Source organism: Rhinolophus sinicus, chromosome 17 (assembly GCF_057876585.1).
Source record: "Rhinolophus sinicus isolate RSI-liver-muscle chromosome 17, RSI-T2T, whole genome shotgun sequence".
NCBI lineage: Eukaryota > Metazoa > Chordata > Mammalia > Chiroptera > Rhinolophidae > Rhinolophus > Rhinolophus sinicus.
In genome coordinates this window covers 197743291-197768670 of record NC_142517.1, presented here as the reverse complement: position 1 = coordinate 197768670, position 25380 = coordinate 197743291, and the positions used below count along the sequence as shown (strand labels likewise).

Sequence of the window (25380 nt, the reverse complement as noted above, 5' to 3'; positions counted from 1 at the left end):
CCTATCCTGGGAGCCCCTTGCTTCTGCTCCAGGTCCCCAGATCTACTTAGTCAGCACTTGATAAAGAGTTGTTTAATAAAAAGAAATATTTCCAACTAAAGTAAAAAAAAAAAAAAAAAAAACCAGCAGAGTTCTCAAATATTAAATCTTCATTCTGGAACATAAACCCTACAAATATTGGAGTTTGCACTTTGGACAAGTGGTGAGAAGCAATCAGGTTCTCTCTCAGACAATTCGATATCTGGAAACCAAATCCCTCACTTTGGGCTTCCTATTTGCCACATTGGATCAATCCACTGTTCGGTGCTTGTCCAGAACCTGTTTTACTATGGTTTTCAGCCATAGCTTACACACCAGCTGTACGGGCAGCATTTGGCACGTGTGCCCTTGAGTTGTTTTGCCCTTTAATTGCTGCTCAGAATTCCCTTGGTGAGCTGGAAGTGTCAACAGGCATGATCATTATTTGAGTCACCTGATATAATACAAGAAGAGCTGTCACACAGGCTGCCAAACAGAACACATTATTGCCAGGTTCTGTGCCCTGAAGGAGGGGCCCCGGGGAATCCAGGCAGATGGTCTGTGAGCTCTGACAGCCAGACGCATTCACGAGGGCATCGGACGTCTCAAGTGAGCTAAATCCTCAGCGTGGAACAAGGAAATGCCAGCCGCCCTCTTTGCTCAAAGTAGAAGAATGAGTTAGCACTTCTCTGGGCCTGAAGTGGGCTTGAACTTGTCCAAGGATAATGAAAGCTCTGGGCAGCTGGCCAAGATGTGGCCATAACCCCACTCAGAAAAGCGTAACGGGAGGGGTAAGATGGCAATGGACCTGCTAGCCTCCTTATTGGAAGAATGCTGTGCCACCTTGCACATTTGTCAAGTTGCTTCCAGTCTAAAGCAGATGGCCGTGGGGACTGTCACTCAAAAATACCATGGCCTCTAACCTTCCCATGGTCCGCCAGATTTGTGCCACCAGGGCCAGATGAGGTTCCCCTCCACTCATTCCTCTCTACAGCTGGAAGAAGACATCCATCAAGCTGCTCAGCCCCCCAGAAGGATAAGGTTGGAGCATCAGTGAAGTCAGAGGAAACACAGGGGCTACAAATGACTTTGGGACAAACTCCAAGTATCTCCAAATGAAATGATCTGTGATTGCCCAGACCCAATGCCAGGCCAGTTGCCTATCTATGGGTTTGCCACTGTCCCATCATCCCTTGTCTTTCTCCCTTCCATGCCCAACCTGGTTCCTGCTGATACTCCTTTCCTCTCCCATCCCTCAAAGTACCCATCCCTAGCAAGGTTTTGGGTTGCTGCAGCCCTTTCGGTCCTCTCAGAGCCTCCACAGGCCCCCAGCCCCCACCCTGGGTGAGACTCTCCCCTAACCAGGCCCAGCCCAGCATGTTTTGGCCAACTCTGGCCTCCAGTACTTAACTAAACTGCAGCTACCTTCCCTTGGGGTTGGGGGGGATGGGGCGGAGGGTAAAGGAGGGTGGGAATGGTGGTGGTCTTCAAAGGCTCCAGGCTCTTAGGTCTTATTTGTGGCCTAAGGGCCTTCACATTGAGTGACATGTTCACTAGCCAGAGGTCATGTCTGGTTCTACCTTTCACTGAAATTTTTTCACCTATTGTTCTGAGGCTTCAGGGCCTAATTATACTAGAGGCAGCCCTGACAAACCAGCCAGGACCAGGTCTCATTTCCTGTTTCAAAACCCCCACCTTCTTATTTCTCATTTTCCAGTTGAGGAATACCCACAGTTCTCAACTACCTGCCAAGCAGAGATGACTGACACAAGGCATGTCCAATGATGAGCAGAGCCACTCTGGTTCAGGTCGCCTCTTCCTCTCAGGGGTTCAGGAACATGTGGTTCCTTTCAAACAGGGGAGCGTGCCCACACTGAGGCCCAGGGGGAATGAGGCAACTTAACAGAGGGTTCGAGAAAGGAACGAAGTTCTGCATGCAAGCTTCTCAACCAAGCCTGTCTGTGTGGCCCCTGCCATCTCTGCATTTGGAATCTGCTCTGCACACATCTGTGCTGTTGGTTTTTGCATTTGACCTTTGGCCTTTGCTTTACTCCTTGGCAAAGTTCCTCTGAAATTCCCCCTGGCCTTGGCAATCTCAGGGAAAAGGGATTTTGTCCTCACTTAGGCCAAGGGACTCTGTCAGAGGCCAGATACTGTTAGAGACCATCGTGATGCCAGAGACCGAGGGAGTCAGGGCGACTGGAATGAAATGCTTAAACCCGGGTGACGATAATCTGGGACAGGTGGAAGGGCGCATCTCTATAAACACGACCAAAAACAGCTTCACAGCAGTCGGCCCCTTCTCTCCTGACCAGCTACAGGGCTCTAGCTGTTGGCCTGAATACCTGGGAGGAAACTGGGAAAAGGATAAGGAAGTAGGGCCGACTGCAGAGGATATGGCTCACGTGGGGCCGACGGATCCCCGCTCTGGATGCTCACAGCTGACCAGGGCTGTGGAACTCCACGAACCTCTCCCGCCCTCCTAGTGTCTGTCCCAACCAGGAACTGAATGTGCTTGAATGGGATCTTTAAGCACAGCGGGTCCACCAGGTGGCAGTGTTACCCCTGCCCAGTTGGGGCAGAGACCGCAGTGTCCACCAGAAGGCAACGCAGACACGAGCAGCTCCACCACGCTGGCGGTTGCCTAGCAACTGTGACGCAAAGGGCTCCCAGTTTGCACCCTTAAGGCCTCCAGGTTATTTCTGGCATAACAGACTGTTGCACAAGGAGTGGCCTCAGGAATCCCAGGACTGCCTCTCTTTAAGCCGGGAGACTAAAATGGTCCAGGGACCCCAAATCCAGCACCACCCTGGCGTCTAGGGGATTGGGCTACTGTCCCTGCTCCTTGGAATGCCACAGATCAGGAAAAGAGCATAAAGGTGCTATTCTGCTCTGTAGCTCCACAGCCATTGGGCAAGCTCTGATTTCCCTAGTGCTGAAGCAGAGCAACCCCCTTCTTCTCTCCTCCCCCACCCTCTCCCTTCTAAACTGGGGCAGGATTAAAGGCATGTGACCTTGAGCCCAACCTTGAGCCTCCCCTGCTCCTCAGCTGCACTTGAGGGGGCTCAAAGGGGTGATGATAAGGCCCAGCTCTGACCTTCTGTGGTCTTGATTCTACCCCTTTCCCCAGAGAATTCTGTCCTTGCCTCAAACCTCTCCTGTTTTGATGGCCCTGAAAACAGAATTAATTCTTCCAGTTCTTCCAATTCTAGATGGATAAGTATGACCTGAGACACCAAGACATGGAACCAAGAAAGTGAGGCAGACACAAGACAAGGAGTGTGGTTATAATGAGTTCAACGCCTGTGCCAGTCTGGTATGTGAAAGGGCCTGGGTGAGACAAGGTCAGAGCCCCAGGCAGAGTCAGGGGGCCCCTCGGGCCGTGGCATCAGTAGTGGTTCCAGGCATGTCTCTGGGTCATGAGGAGCCCGCTGGCCCTGGAGCTGGGCTCTGACAGGGGCCCAGGTGTCGGTCACTAAGGTGTCAGGGTCTCTGAGGGGCACCACGTTGGAGGATCACACAGGCATGTGGAGCTCATTGTACTCATCCTGGCCATCCTCATCGAAGTTTGGTTCAGCATCTTCCGAGTCCAGCTGCAGAAGGAGCAGAAGGTCGGGAGAGGCAGGGAAGCGGACTCGCACCCTCCGGTTCTCCAGCTCCTCCCCTGGCCAGCAGCCCTCACTGCTCCTGGACCCTTCCCGGCCTCACTGTCTGCAGGGACCAGGACCCCAGATTAAGCACTTCCCTCAGGCCAAAACCTTCTGGTCACTCCATCACTCCACCCCCAGTGAGACCTCCCAGTAATAATAATGATGATTGCAGCTACCACTATGAAATACTTTCTGATAAAACGGGAAGAGGGCTGTGATGGTGGCACTAAATTTTCTATTTCGAGATTTGGACCTCTGATATAACTTGATTTAACAAGTGTAATTTAGCTGGTGACTTTTTGAAAACTTTCCTTTCTTTTCTTTGCCTTTTACCCCACCACCACCATCACACCTAATGAGTCTGTTTACTATACATTTACTATGCATACCAGTTTTAATGTTTCTATTTACTTTGGCCTTGCATGCCAGGCCCTGAGACTTGGGAGAGGTTTTTTTACACCTGTATGGGATCCACTCCTGGTTCCAATTTAAATCTACATGACAAATGCAAAGGTTGCAGACAGTTTAACCACCACATCTTCCCCCACCATAACGGACAAAGCCGAACGTAACAGATTTCATTACAGGCCGAAGCAATTTACATCCTGGTTAGAAAATATAAAACTTCAGATGAAACAAAGACTCGGGCAGCAGTCTCCAGCAGACTCTGCCCAGCCGACCCTCCTCTTACTTTAATAAAGCTTCCTTCTGTATTTCTACCCATGAGCGAGCAGCCACAATACTTTCCGGGGGCCACTCCTAGTTCCTGTGTCATGTCTGTAGATCATGTTTGGGTGAACGATTTGCAAAAAGATATCCCTTCCTCTAGATGACAAAAATAGGGCTCAGGATGAATTTCAGCACCACCCCACCCCCACTCATCCCTCAGCTAAGTGCTTTCGTTCAATACACAACCTGACCAGCTGTGTACAGCAGCCACCATCTACTCAGTGCTTTACCTGGATTACTGTTTAATCCTCACAACAATCCCGTAAAATGGACTCTGTTATTAGCCCCATCATACAGATGAAAAAAAGATTTCAGAAAGTTAGGCGACTTGTCACATAACTACACAGGTGGTGCAGCAGAGATTGGAACCCAGGTCTCCCTGACTCCAAGCCCGTCCACCTTGATATGGCCCCAAGCACTATCCCTTACCGCCTGCAGCTCCCTGTCCTGGAAGAGCCGGGGCAGAAGGCAACGCCTCAGAGGCACTGTGAGCAGCAGCAGGAAGGGAAAGGCGAGCGAGGCCGCCGTGGACTTGACCACCCAGAGCAGTGCGATGCAGCCCAGCTGGATGCAAGTGAACAGGTGCATCCGCCACGTCTTCACCTGGGGAACGGGCATCGGGTCTCACCACACTCCTACCCGTATCTCTGGAGACTCAGCTCTCCAGGTCCCAACTTATCTTCATAGCCATCCTATCCATCTCTGGCCCAGGAACCCCTCAGACCCCGTCCCCTTCACCCCATCTCCCCATCTCCATGCTTCCTGGACCTACCTTGGTCACGTAGGGCTGCTCAGGATGGTGTTTTGCTGGCATGAAGATGAGCAACAGACGCTGGGACAGCTGGATACCGGACAGCGACGTGACCCCCATGTACAGGAAAATCCCAAAGAGCACAGCCAATGGGATCCGGCGCAGCACAGACCCCATGACAATGGACAGGCCTGGAGGAGGTGACACAGACCTACCTGACCCCTCGAACAGCCCTGTAAGGATGGGCAGGCCTGGAGGGGAAGGGGACCTGGACCATCCAACAGAGGAACTGGGCCTCATCACCACGAGAAGAGTGGAGATGGAGAAGATGGAGCAGGACAGAGAACCAGAAAAGGGTTCATGGAAGGTCAAGAAGCAGGTTTGGGGGGCAGGGCAGGGGCCAGACAGGCTGAATTTGGAGATTCAGAAGAAAACTGGGCCAAGCCTGGAATAGAGACTTGATTTAAAGCCTTGGGGTCCAAGAAGGCAAGTCTGTGGGGTGATGGCCAGGGCCTTGGAAGGTGGACGTTCTCACCCACGAGGCTGGCAATGAGCACGCCGGTGACGCGCTGCTCCCGCACCTCCTGGATCTGGGGCTTGTCGCCAGGCGCAATGGCAGTGCGCATAACAGTCAGGGCGTTGACGTGGGTGACTGAGCGGACAGTGGCAGCTGTGAGCCAGGGCAACCCAAACAGCCCGCAGAGCCCGCCCAGGGAGCCAATCAGCAGCAGGTCCAGGTGGAAGCCGGAGCCTTTGAGCAGCCTCCGCGCCTTCTGGCTGACAATGAGCCTGCAGGGAGAGGACGGAAGGGGGCTGAGTAGCTGGGCGGGCAGGCCAGGCACACACAGCAGGGACCTGCTAGTAGGGGAAGCACGTGCAGAGCTCTCCAAAGAGCTCTCCCCAGGACCTGCCAGCTTCCTCTTTCAAGTTCCTAAATTGAAGTTCTCACATTTAAGCAAATTTGAGCCAAATTCCTATACTGCGGATGTTTAAAACACCACAAGAGCCAGACGCCAGATCTCACCACTTTACTGTGTTTTAACCAAAATGAGATACATGTGAGCATCACTGGGTGAAAGGACATACTGCCGCTGTTCTGAGAACTATCAAGTGCCACGCTGCAAATGGTGGTGGCAACAGAGATCATGTTAAAGCACCAAAGGGAAACTGTGTCCCAGGGGCATGTACCCACCCTTGCTGCCAATCCCGCCACTCCCCACTCCTCTGCCCAGGGTCCCCCTCAGCCCTCTCACGCAGTGATTTGTGTCTCCATGAAGATCAGGATGAGGACCAGGAGGGCGGGGACAGAGGCTGCCACCATCATCCAGGGCGGGAAAGGACGGGCACTGCCCAAGGGCGGGATGAACCATGTACGCTTATGGGGGGAGGTCACCGAGAGCCCCGTGGGCACGGTCAGCTTCTGCATGGCCACAAGGAAGACAGGGTTCAGGGACACTGCCACCCCATGCTAGGAACCCATGCAGCAGCTGCTCCCACCAAGCTGTATGTCCCCAGGACCAGGACTCCAGGGAATTTGGGTGTGAACAGGCTTGGGGGAAATTAGTTTTGCATCCTCCAAAATCGCTGTCCCCACAAGGGTCCAGTATAAAACAGACATGGCATACCTTCTCCCCGATCCCCAGAGCTGCCAGAAGACCTGCTGTGGGGACACCTATCATTCTGCCCCCAGCCCCATACCTGCTCCTCTAAGATTCTTGACTAAGGGTCACACATGGCCTCAGCCCCCTGGTGGCCTCCTCAGCTGGACTATGTGGCAGCTTCTGCAAGGCCCTGCCCACCCACCTGTGTGGCCCCAGCAGGTCACTGCCACTCCACTAGGAAAGCTGGGTTCCAGCCCTGATCTTAGCTGCTAGGGCAATGGAGATATGGCATAGCTCGCCTCTCGAAGCCCTGGGGTGAGAACCAGCTGCCAGAAAGAGTCGGAGTTCACTCACCTGTGTGTAGGTATCTGTGATGGAGTAATCCACCAGGACCATCACCAGAATGGAGATGGGGATGCCGAAATCGCCGATGATGCGGCGAGCCTTGAGAAGGGAGCAGAGGTGGAGGTAAGGGTCAGGAGACTAACATGGGGCTTCTTACCCCTGACCACTCTGGGGTCTGAGCTGGTGCCAGAAATTCCCCAACCTGTCCCTTTAAACCCCATGGTGCCAGCCCAGCCCAGACAGGCACTCCTCTCCTGATTAGACTTCTCTGAGGCTTCTGATGGGGTGAGACTACACAGACGTGGTTTAGGTCCATGGGTTGACTAGAAGAAGGGAGCACCCCTTCTCTGGAGTGCAGCCTGGCAGTGACAGCAGGAATGAGTGTCTCACAGGGACTCTACAGGCCCTGCTCCCAGCAGCCACGCACCTTGCCTCCCAGGAAGCGGCTGTTCCTGAACTTGCGTAGGAAGAAGGCAATGAGAAAGGTCCCGAGCATGAGGATGAGGGACAGCAGAGCCGTGTTGGGCTGGTTCCTCGGGCCTGGCGGCCCCTCAGTGGGGGACAAGGCGCTCCCATTCAGGTCCAGCCCAGCCTCCAGTGCCCCCTCAGGGGGGTAGAATGGCAGCAGTGGGTGCTCCATGAACACCTGTGTGGGTTATAAGGTTGCCCTAGCACTCACCTGGCCAGGTGACCCTGATTCCATCACCATCAGTACACCTGCAAGGGAAAGACCTACCCCCTCACATACCTGACCGGGCAGTAGTAACACTGGACATCCTCTCTCTCTCTCTCTCTCTCGCTCTCTCTCTCGCTCTCGCTCTCGCTCTCTCTCTCAACACACACACACACACACACACTCTACAAAAGATGACCCAAGGACACCCAGCCCCATAGTGCTAACAATGCCCACTCTTTCACATACCTGTGCAGGTGAGTCCTGCAGTTCTGACCGATACTCTACGGGTTTGGTTCGCTCCCCTTCAGCTCAGACCTAATACAGGGTGTCCCCAATCCCCCACGCCCACACCCAACAGAGGCCCTCTTTGTCCCCTCTGACCCAATCCTCCATGCCGCTCCCTCCCATGCCCTCCCTGGGCACTGCCCAGCCCCCATCTGCACCCCACCCCCCACCCCCAGACCTCTCTGGACCTCCACCTTGTACAGCTTATGGAAGGTCTCATAGATGAAAATGAAAGAGATCAGGAAGGCAAAGATCTCCTGGGTGAAAGGCGAGATGTAGCGGACCAGGAAGCTGCCCTCAGCGGCCACCAGGGCAAGGACGAAGACCACCAGCCAGAGGCCAACCCACACCCGGCCGGTGAGGTATTCCAGGTCCTGGGCTTGGCAGAACTGGTGGCCAGGAGGGAGGGGTGGTTACCGCATGGGTCTGCCCTGGACATCAGGGCCCCACAGGATGGGCTGGGTGGGGGGGAACTCCAAGGGGAAAGGAGGGAGAGAAAGCAGGGACCTGTCACCTGGCTGAGGGACTGGGGAGTGGGGGGCAGGTGATGCCTGGGGAGGGGAAGGGCCGGGCTGTCACCTTGAAGAAGGCTTCTTCGAAGACCAGCAGAGGCCCTGAGAAGCCAACCACAAGCAGTGGCTGGGCCCCCAGCAGAGAGAAGAGGACTCCAAGCACAGCCGTGGACACGATCAGCTCGGACACACCCATCAACCCCTCCGTCTTCTCACCTAGGGCGCGCAAGGGTCAGTGGGATGGCCCTGGCCTGGCGCGCACCTGGCCCCTCTTCCTTATCTAGCTTTCCCTAACCTAAGGACCCCAAAAGAATGGAGCAGCTGCCCAGAGCGATAGGGCCCCCCATTAGTGCTATCCCTTCTGCCCCCTCATCACCAGCCCCTCAAGGTGATCACAGGATCCCCCACCCCTTCTCACTTTATAAGTGATCCCGAAAAGTGACCCCAAAAATGATCACTAGAATTCCACGACCCAGCAGCTCAAGATGGTTATACCGTCACCCATCAGGCCCGAAGCTGAGCACTGGAACATTCCGACCCAGAAACCATGCAGGTGCCGCTGAGCCCCCTCAGCTCTCCTCCCTGCCCTCTCACCTAGCAGCCCCCCAAAGGTGATGGCCGGGCTGAGGGCAGCAAAGTAGATGAAGAGCACGGCTGCCACACACTGGGTGTGCAGGGCGTCGCGCAGGTCACTTGGGTAGTGCGGGTACCGGCGCTTCACATCCCGGATAAGCCCCCCAAACACTGAGCCAGTCCGCAGCAGGGGGTCATCTTCAGGGGTTGCCTCGGAGCCCCCCAACTCCACTGACAGCTCTGGGGAAACAAGGGGCTGCTGGAGCCCAGACCACCCGTTCTGCTTGGACGTGCTCAATCCTTCCCAGCCTGGGCAGAGGGAATTGGAAGCCACACACAGGCCTCTGGGAGTCAGGACAGGGCTGGGGTCACAGTCTTAGGAGCTGTGGGGGAGTGTGAGGGGGGTCTGGAGTCCAAAGAGTCTGACCTTTCCCAGGGGCCACATAGCCTCCCCGGGTGGTCATGTCAACTTTGGTCTGTTCGCGTTCCCGTCGCTTCCTCAGCAGCTCTCGCTGGAAAGCAGCCACGGAGCGTAGCAGGTCCCGGCCCTCCACCTCCGATGGGGGGATCACAATGCTGCCGTCCAGGAACTCGCTGATGGCACTCAGGAGGTCCTGCCGGTCGTCTGCTTGGTAGGCAGCCTCATGAAACAGCTGGGGGCAGGAAGGCAGGGGCTGAGGGGGTCCAGGGAACCCCTGGAAGGGGGCTTCAGGAAGGGGGTGTTGGGACGTTCAGCTACATACCCAGGTCCAGGCCAGTTGTCAAAATTATGACTCACAGCCCTGCTGGCCAGCCAGCAGCCACAGTCCTGCACACTGCCCCCTCTGAGTGCCCTCTGTTCCCCTGGGAGCCTCTAGCCTTTTCCACAATGCAGAAACTAAAGGGGTAATGCCTGGCATACCAGAGCGCCCATGCGCTGTAGGTTGGTAAGGATTTCGACCATCACCCCTGGCTAGAAAGCCCAGGAGAAGCCATAGCAAAGACCAACACATCCAGCCCTCCCATTCAAATCTCATGTCATATCCAAAACGTGGGGGTCTGGGCTGCTTCTCCCCCTGCATCCACCTCCCCGTCCCAGTCCCAGCTGTGAAGGGCTCTCTTTTCTCCCCTCAGCCAACAGCCCTCTCCGCCACTCCAAAGCACTGCCTCCACCCAGCAGGGCCTGGGGGCACCCTGGGGGCAGTGAGAGGGACAGGGAACAAGGAGGGAGGGCTCAGGGGAACAGACCTAGAGTGCCCAGCCCATGGGCTGCAGGACCAACCTTGTCAGACATGAGGGTGGCAATGGAGCGCCCAAGCTCATGATAGTCAGTGCTGGTGTGGCGGGGACCCAGCATCACGAAGAGGAAGCGAACCGGCACCGGGACCTCAAGCACAGACTCCAGCAGTACAGCCTCACTCAGTCGCACAAAAGCTGCTGCTGGCTGCTCTAGGAAAGGCACACAGCCTGGGGAGAAAGCGAGGTACAGGGCGCTGGGCAAAGGGGAGAGGTCAAGGCAGGCCCTGGAGGGGACTTCTCAGGCCACCATGTACAGTGGAGCAGGTAGTGCACTGCATAAAGAAACCCCAGTCTAAAGGAGACTGATTCCTTTATATGTTTGTATATTTGTCACAACTGACCAACAGATGGAAATTCAGGGTCTTAAGGAAGGAGTGCTTTTTCTAATTCTCACAAAGGAGCGATATGGACTAGCATTGTCCAAGACAGCAGAAAAGTGGAAGGGAGGCAGGCAGAGGACTGGGGAACAAAGGGCTGGGGGCAAGACTGGTTGTGAGGAAGAAGAAAGGCAGATGAGGGCCTGGGTAAGGATGGAAGAGGCAGCCTGCAGGCCAGAGCTCAAGACAAGCAGACCACAGTGGAGGCACCCCCCTGGGGCGCCTGCCCCCAGCACAGGAGCCCTCCTTACCCACGAGCACCACAGTAGCCTCAGCGTCTTCGGGGATCTTCTCCAGCAGCTTCAGGCTTTTCCCCCGGTGACCATCTCCCCCAGGCATGTGCAGGGGCTTCTGAGGACGCAGAACTGGAATAGGGCTGGGACCCAGACGGGAGGCCGTGGCAGGCCTCTCCCTTCTCTAGCTCTAGCCCTGGACTCTGTCCTCCAACCCCTGGATGCGGGCCCTGCTTTCTCCCACCCCAGCCAGGGTAGGGGCTGTTGGTGATGTGCCCCCATCAGGAGGGGACCAGCATAGAACCTAGACCCTTTCCCCAAGCCCCCCACAACCACCTCAGCCTTATCTTGTTGTTTAAATGGCTCCCCTGTATCAGCCACATCACCCCATTTAAACCTTCTATTTCTCCAGAGTAGGCGTCCCTTGTGCACGTCCCCTGTAGGTCCCCCCACATGCCTAGTATAGTGCCAGGCATCCCACCTCCCTAACCCACTCAATGAAGCCGTCAGTGGTTTCCGCTGAAACTGGAAGCCCCCTCAGTCCCCCCGGCCCAGGTCAAAGCACAAGGTGACTGACCTCCTTAGCATCCGGGTCATGAGGCCAGAGTGGGGCTGGCTCCCCCAGGTCATCGGCCATGGTAGGAACCGCCCCATCAGGGCCATGGCTCGGGGTGGGGTGGTGATTGCCCAGGACTGAGTTCACGCTGGAGCTGGACGTGTTTCGGGGAAAGAAGCCACTGTCTTTGTCATCGTTGGGATGGCTGGGGAGAGGGCAGAGGGGGCAAGGCCGGTTAAGAGGAGAGGCCAGCCCTTGGTGGACTGAGGTCATCAGGAAGTGAGACATGGAGGGTCAGGGCCTCTATCCCACTGCCTCGGTGTAAGAAAGAACTTTCTAATAGCCGGTGCTGTCCAAAGATGAATCAGGAATGAGCTCGCCATCACTTGAGGTTATCGAAGCAGAAGCTGGAGAGTCATGCAGGAGAGTCTGTGCTCCTGGAAGGGCAGCTGAATCAGGAGGCCCCCTCCCGGGCACCCCACCCTGGCACCTGTGCTTCAATAGCAGGGTACGCAGGACACTGGCCCTGTCCTCTGGCCGGATCTGGTCGGACACAATCATGGTCTCCACCACAAGATGTGCGATGCCTGGCAGAGTGGTCTGCTCCAGGTCCAGGAGTGCAGCTCCTGGGGGCACAGTCGGGGGCGGGGGGGAGGGACATGGTCCCATCAGATAGGAAAACGCTGCCCCTCCACCCAGCTGCCTTGCTCCCCCAGGGCAGGCAAATGTACTGGGTGGGCCAAGCGCCCGACACACCCAGGCAGATACAGTTTCCTGTGGCCATAGCCCAGCCAGAGGAATGAGGGCACGGCCGCTCCTCACCCAGGGAAGGGAGTCATTTGTTGCTTTACTCCATGTCGACTGATACCTACTATGCCCCAGGTATAATGCCAGGTACCAGGAGCACAGCCCTGCCCCTCAGAGCCTATGACTGTGCAGGCAGTTGGACTCCACATCCCCAAAGTGGCAACCAGTCCTTAGCCGGCCCCAGGACTCCAAGAAGTGGTCCCCGGGAGCCAGGCAGCCTGGCACGGGCCTTGCGGTCTAGGAAGAGGGCATGCAGCCCCAGGGCCGTCTGTGGGTCCCTACCATGGGCGATGGTCCTCCTGAGTTCCAGGAGGCTGCGGAAGGACAGGGAGGCCACGTGGGGCTTTCCCCAGCGCTCTGTCTCTTCCTCCACATCCTCTTCAAACTTGATCCAACGGGCCGTCTCCCGCCAGTGGGGCTCCTGGCTGCGGTCCAGCATCAGCTCGTTCAGCTCCACGAACACCTGGGGTGGGTGCCAAGGGTGAGAGTCTGGGGGTCAACCAGGTAGGACCAGCTGTCTCGGGAACATGGCAGCAGGGCAAGGCGGGGAGGAAGCGAAAGGGATGCTCTGGGGAGGAGAGGCAAGGGGAAGCTGCAGGCCCACCGCCTCGGGTCCTGTACCTCATGAGGCCTCCGGTCCAGCTTCTTCTTCTTCTTCTTCCTGCGCAGGATGGGAGCCGTGCCGCCAGGACTGCCCCTCCCGCCCTGTGTCCGAGATGGCTTCTTCACTAGGTGCCGACGCATGCCAGGGTTGTCCTCCAGCCGGTGACCTGCAGAGAAGGCGGGCTTGGCAGTCCCAGGGGTCCCGCTTGGGGCCTCGGGGTCATGACCAGCCTCTCCAGACCCCTCTCTGCCCAGCCAGTCCACTTGGTGGGTGCCACAGTCACCCAGGGGCCTTGCCAACAGGACCACCTTGTTCAATGCGGCTATTTTCAGAGACTGGGGCCCAGAGAGGAGGAAGAACTAGCTCAAAGTCACAGAGGGCACCACTAGCCAAGCCACAGTGAAAAGGCAGTCCCTGCCACGGCCACTGCCTCTCACATTGGAGTGCCACGATCCACAGCAAGTCGCCAGGCCCCAGCCCCCTCCTCCCCCAGCACTTTCCCTGAGCCCTCTCTTGGCACCCACGTCTAACCCCATAGGTACAAATCCGGGCAGAATCAGGCAGAGCCTCTCTCCCTTCCTCCCTGCCTACCCCTTCCAAGCAAGCAGATGGGGAAAAGGCCAGCAGCCCAGTTACTCACAAGCTGGTCCCCCTGCCATGGGGCTCAGATGGCCCCGGGTGGACTCCCACAGGTCACCGTCCTCAAGGTCCAGCATGAACATCTCTAAGTCCTCTGAGGCCAGCGAGTCTCGAGGGCTGGGAGAGGGAGCCCTCCCAGCGCCCTGGCCCTCGGCATCCCGGGGCTCAGGGCTCAGTGTCCCATTGGGCCCTGTGACCTCCTCCAGCAGACTCAGCATTCCCCCGACAGCCAAGGCCTCAGCGCCTGCTCCCTCCCAGAGCCCCGGCTATCAGAAGAGGTAGGAGCCTGGACAGCAGTGGTCTGTGTCCAACCAGAGCTGGAAACGGCTGGGCCTTCGCCCCCGACTACCCACGTCCCCAGGCCTGCTCCCAGCTGCTTCCAACCCAATACCCTGGATCTGTAAACACGTCCTCCCTTTGACCCCCCCCCCCATCCTGCCACTACCACTGTTGCTGCCATCGGATTGTTCCTGTCCCTGTCCTCGGGCCCTGGCAACTTTCCATGACGTACTGAGCTCAAAGCCCTCCTCCCCACCCCCGCCCACAACTGTGGTTCCAAGAGGGAGGAGGGTGGGTCAGCGATGTCCCTGGCCTGGGCACAGAGCCCCATGGGTGATGACAGGTGGCACAGAAACCATGGCGCTGATAAGATGGAAAGAATGTGCCGAGATCACAGCCAGGTCTGGCCAAGAGTGGTGCGATGGGAGGGGGCCCAACATAGGGAGAAGCAGGGCCTGGCAGAGTGGCTCAAACTCAGGGGGCTGGTTTGAAGGGGTAAAGAGTCGGCCCTGAGAAGAGGAGTCCTGGGGGAGGGGAGGATATAATGATTCTCCAAACATCATGTGGAAGGGGGGCTGCCTTATTCCGGGGGTGACTCAGAGGACAGAATCAGGACGGAAGGTCAGAGGTGTCGCAAAGGGAAATCTCAGCTCCAGCAACCAGAGAGGTGGCTTGGGGAGGAAGTGAGCTCCTCATCAGTGGCCACATTCCAGCAGACAGGGATACCGCAGAGGGGCTTCAGCCTTGGGTGGGGAGAGCACAGAGCCCCTCCAACGCCCTCCCAGGCTCAGTGTGCATGGGACTGGGCCACGGGGGCTGCCACTGGGTGTCACTCACTCTTCATGTCGTCCAGGTCTGCGGAGCCCAGCATCTGGGCCTCTGCCTCATCAGTGGGCACCTGCTGCTCTGGGCCACCTAGGCTGCCCAGGGCACTGCCTGGGCATAGTCGCTCCCGCAGATCATAGCTGGCTGATGGGCTCCAGGGACGGCTCTTCTCCCCATTGACTCTGGAGGCCCGGGCCCGGGGGCTGGGAGAGCTGAGGAGGCAATATGACAGCCTTGGACTTGATAGGGAACCACAATGGAGATGGCCATGTTAGGGGGCTCCTTTGCCTCCAGCTTGGGGCAGGGCCTACAGTGGCCCTCTGGGCACTAAACATAGGCTTTCCTGGGCAGAGAAGGAAGCTCACCTCCAACATCCTGTCCCCATCATGCTGGTCCCCCTTCCTCTCAATTCCCATCCTCCTCTTCACTCTGACACCCTGTCTCCTGAAGGACTCCTTTCCCTCTTGGTCCTCCGGTTCTCTCCTCCTTGTCAATCATGTGTACTCTGCCTCCTCTGCCCCTCTCTTCCTTGCTTCTTCTCTGGGGTCAGAGCTGGACACACTCTCCAGGGTCAGGAAGGAGCCTGGGACCCCTTCTGGGCTGGGTTAGAGGTCAATACCTGACGGAGTGCTGGGGGCTCTTGTCAAAGCAAGAGCCCCTGGAGGGCAGGGGCTTGGTGAAAGCAGCCCTCCCCGAGAGGCCAGGGCTGTCATCCTCGTCACTTCCAATGGAGAACTGTGGACAAACCAGACATGCCCTGGGCCCCTGCCCCAACTCAGCCCCCAACCCACCGCTCAGCCTGACCGAGGCCCCTTGTCGCATCCTCCCCTCCTCTCTGCACCCCTCCCCCAGAAGCCAGCCCTCCTTCAGGAACACACCCCTACCTTTGCTTTCTGTGGGGACCCTGAGGATGGGGGCCCCACAGGCTCGGCCTCAGATTCCCCTTCCTCCTCCTCTTCTTCCTCCTCCTCTTCCTCCTCCTCCATCCCGGCTCCCCCTTCCTCCTGAATAGGAGGGGTCCCCACAGAGGGGGCAGCAGAGGTTTTCTCCTTCTTCCTCTTCCTCCTGGTTTGCCGGGCAGAGGCAGGGGGCAGTCGCCGCAGCTTGTGGGGTGGAGGCAGGCGCACCGAGAGCGGGTGGTGGGTGTGGTGGGATGTGTGCCGGTGAACTGGGGGGTGCAGGAGAGCCGGTTGGGGCCCCCACAGCAGAAAGGGATCCCACATCACCCTGGGGGCACACACCTTATTCTAGCTCAAGGCCTCAAACAAGGGCACCCTAGTCCTTCCTCCAGAGCCAGGCGCCCCCCCCTAACACCTGTGCCCATGTCCTGCCGTTGGTAAGGCCTGGTAGAGTGAGGGAATGGTAATGGCAGAGGGGTGGTCATGAAAGAGGGGTGGGGGAATGAGAGGGCACGATACAGCAAAGAAAAGTAGAGTCAGAAGAGCTAAGGAGGGGAGATGAGAAGGCAGAGGCAGCAGGGCCAGGGGTATGACAGACCCTGGGGGAAGACGAAGGTCACTGAGGGAGGCCTCAGGGCCATCTCCCTACATCTCTCCTGTGACTGGGGCCCAGGTCCCCTGGCAGGTGGACAGGCAATGGGTGAGTGAGGCAGGATGACTTAACATGGCATGGTGGCCCAGCACAGCGTCCAGCACAGCATCCAGCACAAGATGGCACTGGGGTGACCAAGCCAGTGGAGAGCACGGTGATGGTGGCAATGAAGGTGATGGTGGTGAGGGCGGCCACACTAGGGGTCCCCAAGCTACCCACACTCAAAGTCTCGCTCGCTGTAGCTGCGGCTGGGCTTCTCAGGGTCCCAGGCTGGGGGCTTGCTGATGAGATCCCCAAACCTGCTCACAGCCAAGGTCTTGCCCAAGTCATCATCCTCCTCCTCCATGTCTGGACTCAGAGGGGGCTCCTCCAAGGGCACCCGGACCTGCAGGCTCAGACAGCCTCTCCTAAGGAACCTTGACCCATGAACACGCGCACACCCACCCCAACTCCAAGCCCTGGGTGGGGGCGGGGAGACCAGCAACCTCCATCTTCTTCAGCCCCTTCTCCCCAGGTCCCAGGGCTTGGGAGGTGAGGGGGCAACAGACCTGGAAGAATAGCAAAATACCCTCTCTTTTTCCATATCCCCCAGCCCAGCTCCATCCCTGGGTCTGGGGGTCCCAGGGTCAGCCAGAGGCCATCCCTCTCCTCCTTGGGGTCCCTCCCCAACTCCTGCGCGTCAGTCACCTGGGGTAGGGGGGAGGCGCCCCCGGGCGGCGGGATCACTCCGTTGGCCATGGCCGGAGAGGCAGCTTGCGAGGTTCTAGCTCACTGAGGGATCCGTGACCCGGGTGAGAAGAAGGGGGCGCTGCGGGGGCCTTGTGGGAAGCCCTGGGGGAGGAGGGCGGGGTCAGAATCCTCCCGCGGCCGCCCTCTCCCCCTCCCCGAGCCCGATCCCCCGCCTGCCAGAGCGCCCATCCAAGGCCCCGCCACGCCCGGGACACCCTGGGGCCCGGCCCTGGCCCGCCGCGCCCCGCCCCGCCCTGCGGTACCTCGGGGCTCCGGAGCGTGCGGGGCCCCGGCCGGCTGCCGCGCCCCATCTCCTCCCCGCCCTCGCTCCCGGGCCTGTCGCCGCACAGGGCAGGATGGCCGCGGGGCGCCCGCGGCGGCGGCGGCGGCGAGCCGGGCCGGTCAGGCGAACGTGGGCGCCAGAGCCCGCAGCCCGCGACTCCACCTCCTCGCGCTCGGCTCCGCAGCTCCGCCGCCGCCGCCGCCGCCGCCGCCGGGCCACACAATGGGAGCGGGCGGGCCGTGACTCACCCCGCCCCAGCCGGTTCGGCCCCCGCGCGTGGGCCCGGCAGCACCCCACCTGCCCGCCAGCCCCTTCTCTGTGTGCCCCACGCATCGCTGGGGGCGGGGGCACGGCCTTCCAGTCCCACAATCCCCAGATTCCCTCCCCCAACTTGTTTTTAGCCTTCCCGCCCCTCAAGAGCCCTTGAGGCGACCCCTCCAAAGATAAGCCCCTCCAACGTTGGGAACTGAGCTCACAGCACCGGGAAGCACCCACCACCTTCCCCGATATAGCCCCAGATGTCGGGCTTCTGCTGCCATGCACCACCCAACATTTGACCTTGGTACATTACCTTCCCTTCCCCCGGCCTCCGCTTCTCCACCTGTAGCTAGCGGGCCTGGAATAGGAGTATTCCAAAGTTCCCACCGGCTGTCAGATTCTGTGGCTCAGTTTCCATCCACATCTCCTTCTCCTCTGCCCCGACTCCCTGAGGTCACATCTCCTTTTCCAAGAGCAAAGGTCTTTGGAAGGAACTACTGGGTCCCAATTTGACTCTCCAGGGTCTCGCTGAAACTGGGCACCTAGAGCAAGGCCATGTGCATAACGGGCCCTGGCCCTGGATAATATGCATTGAGGCCTCTTCCCAGAATCCTCAGGAAAACTTAAGAGGATGTGCAGGGAGAACTGGGGAGGGAGCTGATGCGCAGGGCAAGGTGGAACTGTCCAGGCCCAGGAGAGGGGAAAAAACTCCTACAGAGGGAGAGAAGGGTGCTGGCCGTGATGGTGTGGGGAAAAGGTTTAACCCTGCGACCTTGGACATGTAATTACCCTCTCCAACCCCTGCCCTCACCTGGGTCTCGGCTCAACCCAAAAGAAGATTTTCTAGATTCAGAGCCGCACAATGGGGAGAAGGGCAGGTCAACGAGTGAGTGTTGAATCCTCACTGCTTTATGCCAGCAACTATGTGCTAGGCGCTCTCCAGACCCATCTCAGCCTTCCCACAACCGAGATTCAGGTCGGCTTGTTGACCTGCCGTGGTCACAGCGGAGAGTAGGCCGCCAACACAGCATCACTGGTACATGGAAGGTGACTGTCTGAGCCACAGCCATTTAACCACTGCAGGCCTCTTTCACTAAAGGATATGCTCTTGTCTCAACAGGGTATTGAGAGGGTAAAACAAGACACCAGTGTGGGAGCCAGCTGTGTGTAAGCAGAGCATGTGAACTGTGCCCCAAACCTCAGACGTGAAACCCATCTGTTATGGGTTGAAGTGTGTCCCCCCAAGATTCATATGTTGAAGTCCTAATCTCCAGTACCTCTGAATGTGGCCTTATTTGGAAATAGCACAGTTACAGATGTTAAGATGAGGTCATACTGGGGTAGGGTGGCTCCTTTTCCAAGATGACTGGTGTCCTTATGAAAAGGAGAATTTGGATGCAGACACACTCAGGGAGAACACCATGTGAAGACTAGAGTTATGTTGTCCCAAGCCAAGAAACTACCAGAACCTGGGAGAGAGGCCTGGAACAGAATCACCCCGAGCGCCTGCAGAGGGAACATGGCCCTGCCGACCGCTTGATCTCAGGCTTCCAGCCTCCAGAACCGTGAGATAATATATTTCTGTTGTTTAAGCCACTCCGTTTGTGGAATTTTGCTCTGGCAGCCCCACACACTAATACGCCATCCCAGTCCTTTGCCACTCTAAGCCAGGCAATTCGGTTCCAAGTCTGCCTTGAGTGTGGTTGGGGCAGAACCTTCACTTCCTCAGAGATAAGCAAGAGCCTTGGGGCCTTTCCCAGCAGGAACACTGTGGAGGGCTCTCTGATCTTCAGTCTGCCTCCCACATCTGGGTGCTTGCTGCTCATGGCCCCAGTGCCACTCTCCTACCCCATCAAGTCAGACAGCAGCTACTTTAATTCCAACACAGCCTTTGGCGGGTCCTGCCAACCTGGGACCTCGTGTACCGGGCCCTGCACACTGACGCCTTACAGGAACCACTCTGCTCGTCCTCTGCGGCCCTGCCCCTCCCCAGGGGGCATGCTGAGCACAGGTCCTAGTGTTCTTGGACCCTCAGACAAGGGACTCTCCCACCCTACCCACACTCAGCAGCTTTGGTCCCTAGCCTTGTAAGCCCCTCCCTCTATCTCCTAGCCTCTGAGATGACAGAAGTGCAACGTCCCCTCAAAGGATCCGTAGGCACCCAAGTTCATCCCTCCTTTCAGGGTGGAGGTGGAAGAGGTGCTGACAGCCCGCAGTTGTTCCGAAGCAGCTCGTCCTATCGGATGTCAGCGTTCGCCTTCATTATTCCCACTCCTACCTCCTGGCATCCTGGGTGGGGGCTTCTTCATTGTGTCCTCCTGCCTCCAGCGCACCTGGGATTGTCAGTCCCTAGAATGTTCCCAATGGGGTCTTCATTCCTGGCACAAGAGTGCCCTTGTGTGCACAAAGGATGGCCAGTGTGTGTGTGTGTGTGTGTGTGTGTGTGTGTGTGTGTGTGTGTGTGTGAGAGAGAGAGAGAGAGAGAGAGAGAGAGAGAGAGAGAGAGAGAATGTGTGTGTGGTCGCCCTGTCTGCTCCCAACTCAGAGCTTGTAGATGCTCAAATGGTGACAGGAAGGGTGACAACAAGGGCAGAAGCTCAGAGTACCCCCTTACACCCTCCTGCACAGCCCAGTCTGATTTCAGTGTCCTCACCCTGAACTCCCCAGATACATTTAAGGAGCGTGCATCTTTGCTCCTAGAAGCCTTAGAGGGGAGTGGTTAAGCGTGGAGCCACGTAGCCTGGGGTCATAGCCCAGCTCTGCCATTTGACAGTTGCGTGTCCTTGAGCACGTTATTCCCCCTCTATGGGCCTCAGATTCCCCATCTGCAAGGCAGTGATGATAATGGGGTTGTTGAGAGGATGAAATGAGTCGAACCATGTAAAGCACTCACGACGGTGCCTGGTACATAGTAAGCGCTCAATAAATGTTAGCTAGTTTCACTACCAGTCAAAGACACACAAGCACTGGAAAGCCCTCGGTAGCTTGCGATATGAAAATGATGAAAACACACACGGAACAAGTGGAAGTGGGCAATCAGTCTTCCAGCCAAATCAAAGATACCAACCATGCAAATTCATGGTTGAAATAAAAGAAAACAGAAAGATCGGAATCCCTTTGGCCTCCACCAGGGTAGATTCTGACACTCCTTGGCCAATGGACCAATCTTTGCATTTGTAATCCTAACTTAGCAGGCTAAAGAGTTCCTGGAAGATGGTAGGATGTGGGTTCAGGTAGCGCCTAGCTGTCAGACTGACCTGGACTTCCCTCTTGTTAAAAAATAAATGTTATTTTAAGAACCTAAAAAAATAAAAATAAAATAAATAATATCTCCCTGCTCCGCAGAGCAGAGCACCCCGTGCCATTTGCTGCTTGACAGGCCTCGTAGTGAGTAAGACCTTATTTTTACAAGAGAGATAACCTGTCATTGAGAAAGAGCCCAGACTCTGGAGTTAGAGATGCTATATATAAAATACCAGTTCAATGCTTGGCACAGAATAAGTGCTCAATAAATGTCATTCTTATTATTTACTATTGTTGTTACTCTGCGATGGTTCATCTCCTCCTAATTCTTGTGTCCCTCAGTAAACCTGGACTCAGCTTTGAAACAAAGCCAATCCCTGGACAGCACTGCCTGTCCCTAAAGGTTCTTTCACCCCCGCAGGGCCCACCTTTCAGCTCCAGAGGTACAGATTCATCTGTGGCTAGGGTGACATTTTGACTTAGGAAGCTGTTTGTCCTTTCTTTCTCCTCCCCCAACCCCACTGGAGCAGGCAGCCTTCTTTAAATTTTGTTTTGGGGGGATGGGTAGGACAGAAAGCCTGCAAGCCTTTCTGCCTTTTGTTCCTCCTGAGCCAAAGTCTCAGCAAGCCTAGGGAGGTTTGCAGAGGAGGAAAATGAAAAGGTTTGTGAGAGTAGGTGGCCAGAAGCTGGGGAGGGGGAGGAAGGAGGCTTTGCCCTCCCCATCAGTAAAGCAGAAGGAGGTTTCCCCAAGATGGGGGAGGTGGGAGGGGGGCAGGGAATGAGTGAGGTCAGTGAGTCCTGCCAACCCCATGGGATGGTGCTTGAAATAAAAGGTTATTTTGAAAATGCTGTAAAGTAATATTTCATGCATACTCAAGAGCGTAACCTGAGACCCACATGTTCACTCTACACCGGGCATTGGGTATATATCAGTGAAAAACCCTGACATGGCCCCTGCCTTGGGCAGCTTACAGACAACGAACAAGCAAACACATACATTTATAATTATAAAATGTGGCCAGAGCCATGGAGGGAAAGCACTGTCACAGAGAACATTCAGTCGGCATAGTTAAGGACATGCTCTGTAAGCAAGAGACAATTAAGCAAAGGCCTGAAGGAAGAAAGAATCAGCCATGCAATGCAGGGTGGACAGGGGAAGGGAGGGCATTCTGGGCAGAAGGAAGGGTTAGGGGAGGCCCCACGACAGAAAAGAACAGGTACTGCACGGATATTTGGGTGCTGAGGATCTGGATGGTTTTTCTGGTAGGTTGTGTTCTCCCTGGAACCTGGTGCCACAAGGGGACAGATTTAAAAGGACTACAGGGTGAACCACGGTGGCCATTCTAATAGATCTAGTTTCTGGCAAAGAGAGAGAGAGGGCCGGAGTTTGAGATCCCCTTGGTGAGAATCACCTTTCTTAACCTGAGCTTAGTTTCCTCACCTGTGAAATAGAGATCACACATTTCTTTCAGGGTTGTACTGAGTACGACAATGTCAATAAAATGATTAGTACACAGACGGGCACAAAGCAAGTGCCCCAAAATGGCCATTATTACGATATTCTCCTGCCGTAATCTTCCTCCTCCTTCATGGCCCAGCTCTCAAGTGCCTTTTTCCACTCCCTCGCTGGACTGTAAGCTCCTTGAAAGCAGGAGCATGTCCGATTCATCCTTATATTCCACCCTTCATTCCTCTCACATGGAGCCTGGCACACTTTACCAGCTCAATAAACACCTGTGGAATTGAAGGTGCGTGCACAATTATAGTACCTAATAAACTGAGGAATGTTTTTGTGGAGGACAAAGAAGTCACTGAACCCTAGATGATCAAATGACAAAGGATGAGCCAAGAACAAACATGGCAGGACTTGCTCACATGCCCAGCAGTGTTTGAAGCACACTGCAGCAATGTCCACTCCTGAACACACACATGGGCAGTAAGACACAGGCTGGCCCTCTCCCGATGGATGGCAAAGGGCATTTGTAGGCAACAAAGCAGGTTGTAATAACTAACAGGCAGGTTTTTAACCAGCACTTGCGTTGTGATTCACATGGCACTGCCACGTACATTACTGCACCCAACAATTTTGTGAACTGGGTAAGTTATTGATTAGCCTCAAGCCTTCACTGTCGATGAAAGCACCATGGATGAGGAAGGGCAAGTTAAATAGTGAGCCGCAAAAATAAGGCACAATCCTGGATCTTTGGAATGTGACTGCACGGTGCCTTCTCCTCCATGAGCACCACGCCACACTGACTCGTGAGTGGGAAGATGCAAATTACTGCATGTGCCTGGAGACGGGCAAAGCATCACACACAGAACCATGGCTGAATTTCCACCCACAGCTAACGGATCTGGGCAGGGTCTTCTCAGAAGCTACTGCAGCCTCTTGACAAAGGAAGAAGGACGTCACCCCTCACTCCACATGAAATGACCATCAGGAAAAATGGACCCTCTCCAGAAAGATGGGTCCTTCAAGCTCACCCGCTCTCCCCCTTCCAAAGCCTTAAGAATCAGTATTTATACCACTCAGTTGGTCCACTGTCCCTCTACGGTCTCATATACATTTTTAAATATAATTTTGAATCATAGTACATTGAGAGCTTAAAGTTTAGAAAAGAAGTAAAAACAACTCACTAGCACCCTTGCCTCTTTCTGCCTTGCCCTCATCTTCATCCCCCACTGACCATTTCTGTTTATCCCTCTAGAATTTATGGGTACAAATAGAATCAAACACGAGTCTGTGTTTTATCCCCTCCCACCTTTTTTCCCACAGAAAAGACAGCACCGTGCTATGGACAGTTTCAGAGAGCGACTCCTTTCTCTCCACCACGGCTGCCAGCAAGCCCGAGGCCACAGGTGGGCGATCAATAAGCACTTGTTGGAGGGGAGAGGCCAGCCCGGACAGACACATCAATCTCCGGGGACAGTCCAGGGGGTGGAAGGCAAGTCCTGCTGACTGACGTCCGCGCACAAGTGCCAGTGACATAGCAGGCCCGTCTGCCCAGAGTGCACCCTGGCACCTTCTCCTGGTGAGGTCCAGAGCTAAAGGTCACACAATTCCAGGCATGGTAACAGCCTCACCCTGACACTTCCTCGGCAGGCAACAGCAGCACCTGTCTTCTGAGTCGCCAGAGAAAGAGCACCTCGGGACAAAGGGTTTAGAGGGTGTCATTGACTTGTTAAAGAAGATAAAGCATCAGAGATCTTAGGCACAAAGACATGGAAGAAGCAGCAGCCTCACAGGGCTTTGCTAATCACCTGAAAAATGACTGGATGTTATTCTGCCCGTCTGGACCATGACCTGAAGGGGCTCCTGGGAAAGTGCTTGGACTGGGCGGCCTCCATGAAAGGCAGTTCTGGGCCAGAGGCTGAGGAAGTTCTTCCTCAGCACCAGCTCTGGCTCTTGTTTGCAGAAGGTGCAAAATCACCGATGGGGAAGGGGGTGTGTGCACTGCCAGGAAAGTGGACTAGTATTTTTGGGAAGTTTTAATTTGCTTCAATTAAAAATTCAGGCCAGCTCTGAGCAAAACAGAAGTAGGTGAACTTCTTTTCCGAATCTCTGCACAGTCCTTTCTGGGCCCCTCCACCCGTCTGCCAGCCTGTCACCAAGGGGCCTCCACCCCAGCCAGCATTTCCCAATGGTCACACCATTTCCTCCTCTCTCTCCGGCCAGACCAGACCAGGGCCCTGCTGGGGAAGGGAAAGAAACCATCGTGCTCCACGAGACAGGAGAAACCCCACGTCTGGGGCCTCAGCACCAGCCTTCCAGGTCTGGGTCACTTCTATATACTGAGGGCTCTTTTCTTGAGCTAACTGGCTCTGTATCTTGTGATCAAGGGAGTATGAGAAACACTGGGGAAGATTAGCTGCTTTAAACAATGCACGGAACATAGTAAGGGCTCACTAAGCCCTCCTTTTAGGTTATTACCTTCACCATTATTTAGAGGTGTTCCTCAGTAAATCTTCAAGAAGGGGAGCTTTCAATACCGGCTCCACCCCACCCCCCCCAGTTATGGCTCAGAGGAAGTAGTTGCCATGAGCCCCCGGGGAACCCCTCCCCTGCACTGATACCGGCTCCAATGGGCTCAACGATAGGACGATAGGACGTGTGTCCTTCTGAGCTCTGTCCTGTGAAGGTATAAATACATTCACACATTCAGTGACTATGAGCGCGTATGTAGCGCACACATTTCGGCACAGGGACGTCGCTGACCATGGGGGTCAGGAAAGGCAGAGCTGTAAGAGCAGCCCGAGACACCCCTGCAGCCTTCTCCCACCGGGGCCACCAGTCCCTCCCCCCACACCTCCCGCACCCCAGAATCCGGGGGTCCCCATACCAGTCCTTCAAGAGTAGGGCCTGAGGCTGAGTGACTGTCCTCCAGGGGCACTGATTCTTTCCCACATACTTCTACCTGCCTGGGCCCCAGGGCTTTGCAGAGGACTGGCGGGGACCAGGGTGGTACTAGGCCCCCGGGGTAATTAAGCCTTCTCCAGCCTACTACAACCAGCCCCCACCTCCCCACCCAGCCCCCCACCCCGAAGGCCCCACCTTGGACTTCCCCAAAATGAAGCTTT

General features: G+C 56.2%; 1 protein-coding gene across 7 annotated transcripts; it reads right to left on the bottom strand.

Annotated features, from left to right (window-relative positions):
* Positions 1 to 3286: 3286 nt before the first annotated feature.
* On the bottom strand, positions 3287 to 18157 carry SLC4A3 (solute carrier family 4 member 3). 7 transcript variants are annotated; one of them, XM_074313945.2, is made up of 23 exons: positions 17873 to 18157; positions 16977 to 17120; positions 16509 to 16674; positions 15623 to 15906; positions 15358 to 15473; positions 14751 to 14950; positions 13013 to 13161; positions 12674 to 12854; positions 12075 to 12210; positions 11606 to 11789; positions 11047 to 11146; positions 10402 to 10586; positions 9568 to 9793; positions 9162 to 9380; positions 8635 to 8783; positions 8250 to 8444; positions 7522 to 7740; positions 7104 to 7193; positions 6402 to 6568; positions 5684 to 5937; positions 5170 to 5339; positions 4827 to 5000; positions 3287 to 3611 (listed from the first exon to the last, which is right to left on the bottom strand). In XM_074313945.2, the coding sequence occupies exons 2-23, from the start codon at positions 17025 to 17027 to the stop codon at positions 3534 to 3536; spliced, it is 3693 nt and encodes a 1230-aa protein (XP_074170046.2). In that variant the 5' UTR covers positions 17028 to 17120; positions 17873 to 18157; the 3' UTR covers positions 3287 to 3533. The 7 variants fall into 7 exon arrangements, with proteins under 7 accessions (XP_074170046.2, XP_074170043.2, XP_074170038.2 ...); XM_074313942.2 differs by lacking the exon at positions 17873 to 18157 and adding an exon at positions 17550 to 17580; XM_074313937.2 differs by lacking the exon at positions 17873 to 18157 and adding an exon at positions 17282 to 17547.
* Between the last annotated feature and the right edge of the window lie 7223 nt (positions 18158 to 25380).